The sequence below is a fragment of the Canis aureus genome, chromosome 6 (assembly GCF_053574225.1).
Source record: "Canis aureus isolate CA01 chromosome 6, VMU_Caureus_v.1.0, whole genome shotgun sequence".
Lineage (NCBI taxonomy): Eukaryota > Metazoa > Chordata > Mammalia > Carnivora > Canidae > Canis > Canis aureus.
This window is the reverse complement of record NC_135616.1, coordinates 15,751,254-15,766,179: the sequence shown is the minus strand read 5'-3', so window position 1 is coordinate 15,766,179 and position 14,926 is coordinate 15,751,254. Positions and strand designations below refer to the sequence as shown.

General features: G+C 38.1%; 1 protein-coding gene across 5 annotated transcripts in view; it reads right to left on the bottom strand.

The window, feature by feature from the left end:
- The window catches only part of RBBP8 (RB binding protein 8, endonuclease), a 100,922-nt gene that overhangs the window by 26,382 nt on the left and 59,614 nt on the right, over positions 1-14,926 (bottom strand). For all 5 annotated transcript variants that reach the window (XM_077900241.1, XM_077900242.1, XM_077900243.1 and 2 more), the window contains 4 exons: positions 10,169-10,344; positions 7,797-7,901; positions 3,849-3,946; positions 2,191-2,300 (listed from right to left, as the gene is read on the bottom strand). In XM_077900241.1, the coding sequence (XP_077756367.1) occupies positions 2,191-2,300; positions 3,849-3,946; positions 7,797-7,901; positions 10,169-10,344 (489 nt within the window). The remainder of the gene's footprint in view (positions 1-2,190; positions 2,301-3,848; positions 3,947-7,796; positions 7,902-10,168; positions 10,345-14,926) is intronic.

Genomic DNA, 14,926 nt, shown 5'->3' with positions numbered 1-14,926 from the left:
TAAATAAATAAAATCTTAAAAAAAAAAAAAAAAAAAAAAAGAAAGAGTATTGGGTTAAAGTTTGAAGATGTGGAATGGGCAAGAGCTCTGGCTCTAGTCATTAACAGCTATATGGTATTAAAAAAGGCATTTAACCTCTGTGGACTTGTGTTTCTGTTGACTAAAAAATAGGAGTAATAAAACCTACTTTAATGAGTTACTTTGAGCAGCCACTCTGGAAAACTGTGTGGAGGTTCCTCAAAGAGTTAAAAATAGATCTGCCCTACAACTCAGCAATTGCACTGCTGGGGATTTACCCCAAAGATACAGATGCAGTGAATTGCTGGGACACCTGCACCCGGATGTTTATAGCAGCAAGGTCCACAATAGCCAAACTGTGGAAGGAGCCTCGGTGTCCATCGAAAGATGAATGGAGAAAGATGATGTGGTTTATGTATACAATGGAATATTACTCAGCCATTAGAAACGATGAATACCCACCATTTGCTTCGACGTGGATGGAACTGGAGGGTATTATGCTGAGTGAAATAAGTCAATCAGAGAAGGACAAACATTATATGGTCTCATTCATTTGGGGAATATAAAAAAATAGTGAAAGGGAATAAAGGGGAAAGGAGAAAAAATGAGCGGGAAATAACAGAAAGGGAGACAGACCATGAGAGACTCCTAACTCTGGGAAACGAACAAGGGGTGGTGGAAAGGGAGGTGGGCGGGGGTGACTGGGTGACGGGGACCAAGGGGGGCACTTGATGGGATGAGCACTGGGTGTTATGCTATATGTTGGCAAATTGAACTCCAATAAAAAAAAAGAGTTACTTTGATGACAAATTAAATATATGTATCTAAAACCAAAAGCACTTTTAGAAAGCTAAAGTATTACATAAATATAGGTATTACTAGTTAGCAGATATTCTGAAGTTAGTAAATGAGTTGCAACACAATCTTAAAAATTAAGCTTATAGATGCATTTTATACAACACCTAGTTTTTGGAAATACAAACACAGAAGGGATGATTGGGTCTTTACAGAGGTAGAGTAACAAGGCTGAAACTTAAATAATGCTTGATAGAAGAACAGAAAGAGGAACGCCTGGGTAGCTCAGCGGTTGAGCATCTGCCTTTAGCTTAGGGCGTGATCTTGGGATCCGGGATCAAGTCCTGTATCAGGCTCTCTGTAGGGAGCCTGTTTTTCCCTCTGCCTATGTCTCTGCCTCTCTCTGTGTGTTTCTCATGAATAAAAAAATAAATCTTAAAAAAAAAAAAAAAAAACCTAAAAAATAATATCTTTCTCTCTACAGCAATGCAAAAGGCCCTCAATTCATCATAAAGTAGGGAAAAAATATATAAAGATTTATTTGTTTGAGGGGGGGACAATTGTGAGGAGGGGAGAGGTACAGGAGAGAAAATCTCCAGCAGACTCCCCACTAAGCATGGAACCTGACTTGGGGCTCAATCCCATGACCCTGAGATTATGACCTGAGCTGAAATCCAGAGCAGGATGCTTAACTGACTTCATTACCCAGGCACCTCATGGGGAAATTTAAAAAAAGTTTTAATTTTTATTTATTTATTTTTTGAAGATTTTATTTATTTATTCAAAACAGACATAGGGAGAGAGAGGGAGAGACACAAGCAGAGAGAGAAGTAGGCTCCATTCAGGGAACCTGATGTGGGACTCAATCCCAGGACTCCAGGATCATACCCTGGGGTGAAGGCAGGTGCTCAACCACTGAGCCACCCAGGCATCCCTGGGAAATTTTTTTTTAAATAAAAATTAAGGGACGCCTGGATGGCTCAGTGGTTGAGTATCTGCCTTTAGCTCAGGGCGTGATCCCAGGCTCCTGGGATCGAGTTCCACATTGGGCTCCCCGCAGGAAGACTGTTTCTCCCTCTGCCTCTGTGCTTCTCTGTGTCTCTCATGAATAAATAAATAAAATCTTAAATAAATAAATAAATAAAATTAATACAGGATGTCTGGCTGATTCAGTTGGTAGAGCATGAGACTTGATCTCAGGGACGTGAGTTCAAGTCCCAGGTTGGGAATGGAGCCTGCTTAAAAATAAGTAAATAAATACATATCACCAGAATGCCAAACTATATGCTGACAGACAGGTGCAGTTTGATTATATGGAACTCACTATAATGAGATCTCATTAGGAATCTGTAAGTTTTTACCAGTGTCCCAAATTACCTTAAATTATCTTCATTGTTTCTTATAGATTCCTCAAAAGGTTGTTTCTTGTGATCTTCTAGACAGTGATAGAGTTCATCACCAAGAGGGCTCACGGGACCCTGAGATTCCTTTAATAGTAAAACAAGAAGTACATAAATACAATGGAAGATTATTCATTCTTTTTTTTTTTTAAAGTTTTATTTATTTGAGAGAGAGAGAGAGAGAGCACAAGAAGGTGGAGCAGGAGAAGGAGAAGCAGTCTTTCTGTTCTATTGAGTAGGGAGCCCAACTCAGGGCCCGGTCCCAGGATCCTGGGATCATGATGGAGCCAAAGGCAGATGCTTTACTGACTGAGCCACCCAGGTGCCCCAGATTACTCATTACTTTAAAGAGGAATGAAATGTTGATATGTGCTGTGATGTGGATGAATCCCACAAACAGACTAAGTGAAAGTAGCCAGACTCAAAAGCCACATCATGTAGGCTTTAATTTACATGAATTATCCAGAATAGGTAAATCCATAAGGGACAAAAAACAGATTGGTGGTTGCCAGGGGCTGGAGATACTGAGGCATGAGGACTGAATTTTTAACAGTTATAGGTTTTATTTTGAGGTGATAAGAATGCTTTGGAACCAGAGAGGTGGTAGCTGTATAATACTGTGAATGTATTAAATGCCAATGAACTGTTAGAAATCATTAAAACACATTTAAAGTTCAAAGGTTAAAAACTACCCACTACCATTTGAAGAGTGATTTAAAACTAAAAAAAACAAAAAACAAAAAACAAAAAAACAGACAAATCCAAATGTAATGAAAAATCAATTCAATTTTTAAAAATTTAACAGCAAGACCATTTTTTAAAAAAGATTTTATTTATTTATTCGAGAAAGAGAGAGAAAGAAGCAGAGACACAGGCAGAGGGAGAAGCAGGCTCCATGCAGGGAGCCCGACGTGGGACTCGATCCCGGGTCTCCAGGATCAGGCCTTGGACTGAAGGAGGCGCTAAACCGCTGAGCCACCTCGGCTGCCCAGCAAGACCGTTTTATAAGAGCAAATACACATTTACTGACTAAAGCAAAGGAATACTATACTAAAGTTGTATCAAAATAAAACCTAAGATAGAAGAATTCAAGTTTTCTATTTTTAGGGATCAATTAAGAAAAAAAGTGAATGTGCCTGATGTAAGGAAGTACTAAAACAATGAAATGAAATTCATGTCCCAATCCCTAAGAATTAGATTGCACATGTAAGGACAAAGAACTAAAGCATCTACAGCAGTCCCAAGAATTCAGCCTGTTTTCCAAACCAAACCCCAGTTTGAAGAATATTGAAAAATTACAATAAATTCTGGCACCAACCTTAAGGTTTAAGTCTTCAGTTAGATGGAACAAGGTAGGGATAGGGAGGTTAGAGGAAGCAGGGAAGACAGACTTCCAAGCCATCATCACTTCCCTAAATTTTGACTCAACCCACAACCTTTAATACAAAGAATTCTAAAGACCCAGGTTTTGGGGATGCTGGGGTAGATAATATAAACGGGCCTTTCTAACCACATAAATTTTGTTCTAGGCCTTTATCCCATGATCTTTGGATAAAATAATTTTTCTCTCACTCAATTCTCTAAAAACTGACCTAAAAAGACACCAATTAATTCATATTATCAACAATTACTCACAGATTCTTCTTGAACACTAAATCCAAGTGTTTCAGCAACAACTGTAGCTAAATTAAAGGATGACTTAGCAGTAGGACAACTGCTTGTTCCATGTGTTTCTAAGAAAACAAAAACAAAAACCTGCAATTAATACAATTGTAGAAATGAGATGTATTGAAAAATACAAAAAAGGAAAAAAAGAGGCTCAAAGAACCATTTTATAAGACGGCACTGGACAATTTTAAAATTCTGTGCAAAATAGCTATCATAAATAGCAATAAAGTGCAGGTATCTAGGAACTATATTTGCCAAATTTTTTTCAGCTAAGATTTTCTATTTTTTCCTAAATGCACTGAATGCAACAGGCAGATTATTTTTCTTACTGACACTGAACCCCCCCCCATTATGTATATTTATGATGGCTTTCTTGTGATCTAAGATATAGCATATTTATAGTATCTTTCATGAAAACATAGTTTGTGGGAGAGATTTTCAAAATTTAAGCTAACATATATTTATACAGAAATTACCTATGTTCAAGTATTTTACAAATTTTTATGTATAGAGTTTCAAATCAACAGGTATTTGCAGAGCACATACTATATACTAGGCATTGTGCTAGGCACTAGATGAAAAAAGGTTCTTGTCCTCAAAAAGCTTAAGGGCTCATACAAGTGAAACAGGTAAAAAGAGAATTGCAATAAAATATGATAAACATTAAAGGCACATAAAAGAGGGGATTTAAACAGAGGAAGGACTCCTAAATCTGCCTTCGGTTATCAAGGAAAGCTATACCAAGTGATACCTAGGCTGACCCCTTGAGAGAAAGAGGAATTTGACAGGTCAACTGGGCTAGGGGAGAGAGGGTAGGCTCTTAAGTATGTGCTTAATACTTAAGCAGGGTTCAGATACATGAAACAAAATTGCATGTTTAGGGAACTACAGTACAGGTGTTTTAATTGCTGGAAATCAAAATGCAAAAGATGTAATAGTATTAGGACATAAGCCCAGCTTGACCAATCCTTCCAACCACCAGACTCTGGATCCCAACTCCTCTCACCTTTTCTTTTTTTTTTTAAAGATTTTATTTATTTATTCATGAGAGAGACAGAGAGAGAAAGAGAGAGAGAGAGAGAGAGAGAGAAGCAGGCTCCCTGTGGGGAGCCTGATGTGGGACTCGATCCCAGGACCCCAAGGATGCTGCCCTGAGCCAAAGGCAGATGCTCAACTACTGAGCCACCCAGGTGCCCCCCCCCCTCACCTTTTCATGGATGTAGTTACTGTTCTCTCTTTCCTTAGAATTATTCATTTCTCTCTTTGTACTTGCCCATTCCATCAACATAAAAATATGCTGTAAAGGGGTGCCTATGTGACTCAGTTGACTCAGTGTCCGACTTTTGGTTTTGGCTCAGGTCATAATTTCAGGGTCCTGGGATTGAGCCCAGTGTCTGTCTGGCCCCTTGCTGGGTGGAGTCTGCTTGTCCCTCTCCCTCTGCTCCTTCTCCCTGCTTGCTCTCTCTCTATAAAATAAATAAATTTTAATAATATGCCGCATATGTTATAATATCCCATCTTTTAACATCCTCACTTGACCCATTTTCTAGCTACTGTCCCATTTTCCCATCCCCTTGGCCACAAAACATCTTGAAGGACCTGTTTACAAGTGCTTTCTCCCATTTCCCTGCTAGCTTCTCGACATTCAACAGTTTAGCTGAATACCATTACACCCTAATAGTTCATGTTATGAGTTTTAACATTCAATGATCTGCATGTGACCAAATCCAATGGCCAATTTTCAGTCTTCATCTTCTCTGACTTATTGACACTCTGCCACAGTTGACCACTCTCTCCTCTTTCCATGTGGCTTAAAGAACACTACTTTATCAGTTTTTTTTTTAAAGGATGTATTTATTTGAGAGAGAGAGAGAGAGAGAGAGAGAGAACCGGGGGAGAGGGAGAGGGAGAGAAGCAGACTCCTCACTGAGCACAGAGCCTGATGTCAGGCTGGATCCCAAGACTCAAATATCATGACTTGAGCCGAAATCATGAGTTGGATGCTCAATCAACTGAGCCACCCAGGCACCCCTATCTCAGGGGTGAGATATCATCTCACTGGCAGCTCCTTCTCTGGCTAATTACTTTGTTGATTCTTTCTCATTTTCACAATCTCTAAATCATCATCTAGACAACTGTAAATACTGTCTTTAAAGAGGTGAAAAATGGTTCTTTGAAGGCAAAAGAATCTTTTTATGCATAAAGCATTTATATGGATATACTCATACACTATATCTGCAGTACTGAAATTCATGGAAAAGTAGTTAGGGAAAAAACATCTAAAAAGGCTAGTGTGATGGTGAGAAAAATAGCTATGAATCACTATTTTATATAATGAAGCACCCCAGAGCTAAGTACTTGAACTTCTCTTCTCAATCTACATTCACTTGCTTGGTGATCTCATCCAGTTTCCTGGATTTGATACCACCTTATTTTTTTTTTTTTTTTAAGATTTTATTTATTCATGAGAGGCAAAGACACAGGCAGAGGGAGAAGCAGGCTCCATGCAGGAACCTGACATGGGACTCGATCCCGGTCTCCAGGATCACACCCTGGGCTGAAGGCAGTAGCTAAACCGCTGAGCCACCCAGGCTGCTCTAGATACCACCTTACATGCTAACAATTTCCAATCATATCTCTATCTTAGACCTTTCTAAACTCACATCCAATTACTCATTCAAAATCTTAACTGAAGTCTATCTAACATGTCAGAATATTCTCAAAACCAAATTTCTGATTTCTAACCACTCCTATTCCTACTTCAATCTGTAAACGTGACACTCTTGGTTTCTTTCCCCTTAGTAAACAGCAGCTCCAAAGAACAGAGTTGCTCAAATCAATCTCCTCTGCACTCACTGTGCCCCAGCCAGAGGATTCCTTGATGTTCTTCAGAAAGAACCAAACATCCTTGTCCCAAGGCCTTTGTGCTCTGATTTCTCTACCTGAGGTGTCCCTTCCCCCAAATCCACATGACTCCCTTGTTTCCTGACATATCTCTTCAAGTGTCACTTTTTAATTTTGTTGAAGATTATATATATGTATATATGTGTGTATATATGTATATATGTGTGTATATACACACACACACACACACACGCACACATATATATTTATTATATATATATTTATTCATGAGAAACAGAGAGAGGGAGGCAGAGACATAGGCAGAAGGAGAAGCAGGCTCCCTCAGGGAGCTTGATGTGGGACTCCCTCAGGGAGCTTGATGTGGGACTCCTAGAAACCCCGGACCACAACCTGAGCCGAAGGCAGACGCTCAACTGCTGAGCCACCCAGGCGTCCCAAAGATTTTATCTATTTGAGAGAGAGACAGAGCAAGCACAAGCAGAGGGAGAGAGAAAGGGAGAAGCAGACTCCTCAATGAGCAGGGAGCCCAATGCAGGGCTCGATCCCAGACCCCTGGGATCATGACCTGAGCTGAAGGCAGATGCTTAACCAACTGAGCCACCCAGATGCCCCAAGCCTAAGTGTTACTTTTTTAAAGTGAGGCTTTCTAATATCTCATGTTACCCTGCTTTATTTTTCCTAACACTTGCTTCTATCTAATATTTTCTTTCTCCCTCAACTAGATTGTATACTCTATGAGGTTAAAGGCTTTGTTTTATTCAGTGCCTGGTATACAGTAGGCACTCAGGTATTTGTTGGATGAATGAGTAAAGCACAGGAAAGCCTGTTTACTTAAAATTATTAGCAATTTATATTAATATGGACTGGGATAAATATGAATTAATAATAATAGGATAATATGACTTTCCAATATGAAAAAGATTGTCATACAACCAATAATACAAACAAAATCATATGGAAAATACTGTCTAATTCAGATTGTTGGCCACTCTTGGCCACCAGTAACCACAAACTTTAAACTTATATAGTAAATCTCAGTATGTTGCTTACTAGCCACGGGGGATTGACTCTGATCACAAGTGTCAGCCACTAGAATTTCACTTTCATTAGGTTTAGGCTGTGGATGAGTTGAAGGCTTCGGAGCTTTTCCCAGTTCTAAGGGGAAAAAAGAGATAACATAAATAAATATTTGATATAAAATACCAAAATATAATCCAATACAAACTTGTCTTTAAGTGCATTAGAAGTGATATTTTATTGATAAAATTTTCATATTCTAATAAAAGGTTCATTCTTTTAGTTTCACTAAGAAACAAAGCCAGAAGTTAGGACAGTGGGAGAGAAAGGACTAGAATAGATACGCTTCTTCTGACTTAAGTATCTTAGAGTTCTAATTTTTTTTTTTGAGTTCTTATGTTTTAATATATCTTTTCCTTTTGTATTTGTTGCAAATCAGTAGGTTCATTTAAAATGAAAACTGCATTATATATCTCTACAATCTTTGTTTTTAGAGTTTTTATTTTCTGGGAAGAAATCCTGAAACATGCTTTATTAGAAATCATTCCAATGTTTAAGGATTTAATTTAAAGAAAACCTGAAGAAGAAGAAAGGGAAACAGACTTATTAATTATAACCAGAAAATAATATTATATCATACTATAAACTTTAAAATAAGCAAGGGTAGTTAGAAAGAGATGACCAACTAGTCATTAAATAAGTTTTAAAATAATTTGCATGGCTCAAAAATGATATTTTATACTCAAAATTTTAGATTCCAAGTAAAAATGATCAGAGCAAGATTAAAACAGACAAAAAAAAAAAAAAGATTAAAACAGACAAGTTTTAAAATACTTACAGGTTATTCTCATTTGATGGATAAATAAACCAGAAGCATTTATACAAGATATAAAAAAAGACTTTCCTAATAAAGAAAACTGCTGTGATTTTTTTTTTTAGGTATTCTTACAGATGGATTTAAACATGATCTAAATTATGTAGATATTTGTAGTGATTCTGTCAGCAGACTAAAAGGCCAATGAATGTTCATTTTAGATTCAAGATCTTACATTTTACTTTAGTTCCTAATTACATGTAAGATTTGTAACAGTTCTTTTGTTTTCCACTAGATGGTGATGCAAGCTCATCTAAAATGGAAAAATAAAATGGTGCCAATTTTCCAACAAAGACTAAGATCTACTTATTATTTTATAAAAATAGCTACTGTCAACAATTTATTTATATTATGAAAATATCTCTAGAAGTATGTATACCCCTTCCCTCCAAATGCTTTCCTTGTTACAATTTAGGTTAAAAATGAAAGTATCATTTATATCAGATCAATTTTTTTTAAGATTTAAAAAAAAAGTATTCATTCATGAGAGACACAGAGAGAGAGAGACAGGCAGAGGGAGAAGCAGGCTCCATGCAGGGAGCCTGATGTGGGACTCAATCCCGGGATTCCAGGATCATGGCCTGGGCCAAATAAACTACTGAGCCACCCAGGGATCCCCTACTTCAGATAAATATTAAAAGAAATAAATAATTGCATCACATCACATGATAAATTTCAGGCTATATGCAAAGGTAGTCTCAAAGTATTTAGCAGTAATGGTAAATGGGCCTGGAATTAGAAATCTGTCATGGATAAGTCACAAGGTAGATGTCTCCAGGATCACATCCTGGGCTGAAGGCGGTGCTAAACTGCTGAGCCACCCGAGCTGCCCAGTAGATACTTTATAAAGCCATTTTCTTGGTTACCATCAATTACTACAAATTATAACAACTTAGCTTTATACAAATGATAACATTTAGCTTTAACTGGCTAAAGCTCTTGGTAGGAGAAGTTATGGGTAAGACATGGAAAGTACCTTTAGAGCCAGGATAATCTGTATTTGAATTCTGACTCATCTAGTTACTTGACAGGTGACCTTGCATGAGTTATTTAATTAATCCCTCCAAAGAGCATACCTTTCCTCATTATAAAATGAAGATACTGACAGCTACCTTCCAAGCTTGTCAGAAGAATTAAAAAATAGTAACAATGTACTCAAATCACTCACTTATCTGGCACACAGTAGGTGAAAATTAACATTAAGTTCTTCTAAAAAAAAAAGTTCTTTCCTCTTTTCCTTCTAATCCTACTCATAGAAATATTTTTTAAATAAAAGCAGAAAACCTATATACTACATTTATATAATGTTGAGCGTTTACATATTCAGATAAGCAACACATGCCTATACATTACATAGGCAGAAAATGCCTTCCCAGTTCACCTCACTAATGGAAGTTAAACTTATAGTTGTGATGTGAATTCCCTGAACAATGGCTGTCTTTCTTCCACTTGATGGAAGAATGCAAAAACTCACCATTGTAGAATATGTTTTTATACAAAAACATAACTAAAAGAAAACTCCAATCCTTACCATTTGTACACACAGATTGCTCCAGTTTGGCTTGTGTTTGTTCTATGTACCGGACATGGAGGTTCTCCTTTCTTCGTAGCCGGTTAATGCCAGAAAATGAAAAGGCTGTTATCGGTGAATCTGGAATAACATTTTCCTCAGATTCAAGATCAGCTGGTTGGTGCTGTTGATCATTCCTAGACGAAAATGACAAACAAAAGAAAATAAATTCAACAAACATTAAAACATCTCTATCTAGTATGGACTTATAAAAGAGCACAGGTTGAAGCTGTAAGAGATGTAATTCCTTGCATTTAATGCTCCAAATCTAACTATAAGGACTAGAGAAGTATTCAAATGAATGATTAGAGCACTAAGTAGGGAATACTATTGTGAGAAGTGAAGTACAAAAACAAAAAAAGTGAAGTACAAAGTGTGATTGGTGGTACTCTGAGGTGAAATGAACTTCAAATGGCAGAGAAAATGAGCAGATTCCACACATTTGAGTAAAGGCATATAATACTGTGCACCTGGTGTTAGAGAATGGCAAACTGGAACTACATGAAAAAGAGCCTTGTTTAAGTGTGTTCATAATTTAGAAAGCAAGGAAGGATAGAAGAGTTAATTAAGGTTTCAAAGCATGGAAGTAATGTGATAATCCAGCAGCAAGATCATAACATGGACTGGGACAGAGAGAAAGGAAGCAAGGAATCAACTAGGCAGTGGCTATAATGGTCCAGGCAAGAGTTTCTGTGGGTTTGGGATGCCTTGGGGTGGCTCAGTGGTTGAGCGTTTGCCTTAGGCTCAGGGCGTGATCCTGGGATTGAGTCCTGCATCGGGCTCCCTGTGGGAAGCCTGCTTCTCCTTCTGCCTGTGTCTCTGCCTCTCTCTCTGTCTCTCATGAAAAAATAAATACAATCTTTAAAACAAACAAGACAAACCAGAGTTTCTGTGGGTTTGAACTAGAAGGTTGAAAACAGCTATGGAAAGGAAGGCCCGATTCTGTGGTAGCAGAATCAACATGACTTGGCAAATGACAAATACAGAGTGATTAATATTAACACTGATAACTACCAACATTTGTTGAGGTTTATGTTGCCAGGCACTTAAGTGCTACATGCATCAGTTTAATTATCAGAACTGTATGAGCTATTAACATCATTTTCATTATACAAATGAGAAAAAATGAAAATATAGAGTAAAGCCACTTACTAAAATAATAAGTAACAGAAGCAGGATCTAAATCCAGACAGGCAGATTCCTAAGACAGTACCGAGAAGCATTCAATGTGTTATCCTTAGTACAGACCATGAGATAAATAACTGACTATGAGTAGGATTTAAATTTTGAGTTTCCACCACTGCTTCTACCCAGGCCCCTTTACAATCTACTCTCAACATATCAGTCAGAAAAGTCCTACAATTTAGTCATATCCTATTACTCCTCCAATAAGCTGCTACCTCTCCCCATTTCACTGGAAACACAAGACAAAGTCCTTTAAATTATTTACAAGGTCCTACATGATCTAATTGTCCATTCCTCCTACTACCTCTCTGATCTATTTTTATATTAGACTCTATTTTAATCATCCTTGCTTCCTCAAGGTTCCTTGACCTACCTACCCACCTTAGGTTCCTTGCTCTAGTTCTTCCACCTGCTTGGAATGTTCATCTCTAGATATCGCTTAGCTAGATAACTCTTTTTAAAGATTTTATTTGTGTATGAGAGACAGAGAGAGAGAGAGGCAGAGACACAGGCAGAGGGAGAAATAGGCTCCCTGTGGGGAGCCGGATGGGGGACTTCATCCCAGGACCTGGGATCATGACCTGAGCCAAAGGCAGACGCTCAACCACTAAGCCACCCAGGTGCCCTTAGATATCTCATTTCTTTCAAGTCTTTGCTGAAGTTTTATTTTCTCATCAGTGCCTACCCTGAACGTGCTATTTAAAATTGTAACCTCTGGGGTGCCTGGCTGGCTCAGATGGTTGAGCGTCAGACTCTTGGTTTTGGGCCTCAGGTCATGAGATTGAGCACCATGCATCAGGCTCTGCGCTCAGCACCGAGTCTGCTTGAGATTCTCTCCCTCTGCCCGGCTCAGTATTTATGGCTTTCAAACATAGTATGTAATTGATTTGTCTACTGCTCACCTGCCAGAATGTAAGCTCTAAGAGCATAAAGAATCTTTGGTTCACTGATGCATTATGTGTCTACAACAGTAGGCACTTGGTATGTGCTCAATAAATTATTTGTTGAATGAATAAATATGAGAGAATCCCAGATTCCATTAGAAAAAAAATTTGTGCTGATCCAGGCATATGTTTCTGTCTAACTTGATTCAGGACCAATGGCATGTAAAGACTGGGTTTGGACTGAATTGTGGTTATCAAGTAAATGATTAACTTGAACTCAATTGACTTTCCTGTGTGCAATGATTACTGACTTTATTGACCAATTCTTACCAGTCTGGCAGGCATATATAAGACTTTATGTGACAAAACCAGTCTATTATATTCATTATTAATTTGTAATATGATTTCAAACAAAAATTAATGAGAATTTTATAAATTATGATCAACAGAGGGTTCTGGGTGGCTCAGTTGGTTAAGCATCTGCCTTCAGCTCAGGTCATGATCCTAGGGTCCTGGGATCAAGTCTCACATCTGGGTCCCTGCTCAGTGGGGAGTCTGTTTCTCTTTCCCCCTCTGCTCCTCCCCTCTGCTTGTGTTCTCTCTTATGCTAATAAATAAATAAAATCTTAAAAAAATATATGACCAATAGAGATCTTTAAAAAATTACAAGATTAATTTTTCCTAACACAAATTTGTATCTTAATTTCCTGGGGAATATCAATATTACTTAGAGCCTATAATCCTATAATCTATATTGAGGAAAATCTTTAGAGCTAATATTTACTTTTAAATTGTCTTATTCTGGAAAAACAGAGTAAGCTAAGGTCATATGAGAAAGCCTTATAAATTAATGGAGTGTAAAATCTATCTGACCTTGCTTTAACTAATCACGTCACAGGCTATCTGCTTATTAGTCATGAAAATTCAACCTGGAACATGAATGAGTCATAAGAAATTGATTTCCCGGCATCATCTATAAGTAGTGAGGATCACAAAAGGAAAACAAAACAAACCCCCAAAACTCCTAGATCTAATTAGAGGAATAAGTAAACAAGTGCTGACTTTGTTCTCTTTTGTCATAAAAGGGAAAAAAACCAAACTAAGTCCATGTATTAACCAAATAAATCTCTTCTTTATTTTTTTTTATTTTTATTTTTTTTTAAAGATTTTATTTATTTATTTATGAGAGAGACAGAGAGAGAGAGAGAGGCAGAGACACAGGCAGAGGAGAAGCAGGCTCCATGCAGGGAGCCCGACGTGGGACTCGATCCCGGGTCTTCAGGATCACACCCCGGGCTGCAGGCGGCGCTAAACCGCTGCGCCACTGGGGCTGCCCTAAATCTCTTCTTTAAAGCATTAGGTCTTGGATTTTCTGAGAAACTTTAAAAGTTCACGCTATATTTAGTTATTATGCACACTCATCAGCTTTCTTCTACTTTTCTAACAGCAGAGTAAAATTTTTTTGATTGTTTTGTTGGCCTCCCCTTAAATTCCTTTCAAAACAACTTTAGTTATTTATTCTAAAGACCTATAAAGATCCAGGGTCTCCCTCTATATAGAGTCTACAAAAAAAGTTTTTAATATTGAGCTTTTCTCCTCTAAAGAACTTAGAGTTAGTGAAAACATATACTTAATGAAGCAGTTATAGTCATCAAGTTTACTTCAATATTCTGACTTTCAGGGCACTTAGGTGGTTCAGTTGGTTGGGCATCTGCCTTTGGCTTGGGCTGTGATCCCACGGTCCTGGGATCAAACTCCACATCAGGCTCCCTGCTCAGTGGGGAGTCTGTTTCTCTTTCCCTCCACCCCTCACTCATGCTTGCTCTGTCTCTCTAGTGCTCTCTCAAATAAATAATCTTTTTAAAAAAAGATTTTATTTATTCATGAGAAAGAGAGAGAGAGAGAGGCACAGAGGGAGAAGCAGGCTCTGTGCAGGGAGCCCGACATAGGACTTGATCCCGCGTCTCCAGGATCACACCCCAAGCTGAAGGCGGCGCTAAACCGCTGGGCCACCAAGGCTGCCCCTCTCCCCTTTCTAAGATTTTATTTATTTATTAATGAGAGACACAGTGAGAGAGAGGCAGAGACACAGGCAGAGGGAGAAGCAGGCTCCATGAAGGGAGCCTGACACAGGACTGGATCCTGGCTCTCCAGGATCAGGCCCTGGGCTGAAGGTGGTGCTAAACTGCTGAGCCACCCAGGCTGCCCTCAAATAAATAAAATCTTTAAAAAAACCCCACAACATTCTGATTTTCAAAAAAAAAAAAAAGAAAAATTCCCTAAAATACAAACTAGTGAGTCTGAGATCCTGCTCTCTTAGAACCACTACAAGTTTATAATATGAGTAATTCAAGTAAGGCTAATTTTAATTCTGAGGAATACTGTATATATAGCTCTCTCTGGAAGGCATGTGAAAATGATCCTCTTGGTATCATCTCACAAAGAGTGATAATGAAAGAAATATGTAGTAATATGCCTCAGGGCTCCATCCTCAGGCAGATTTTGCTCAACATTTTATTAATGATTTTGATGCTGGGCACTAATGGAATACTCATCAAATTTGTGGAAGACATAAAGCTGAAAATAAGCCCTAACTTAATACAAGGCAGGAAAAAAACCAACTATGAAAGACTTCCAGAGGAGGGAATAA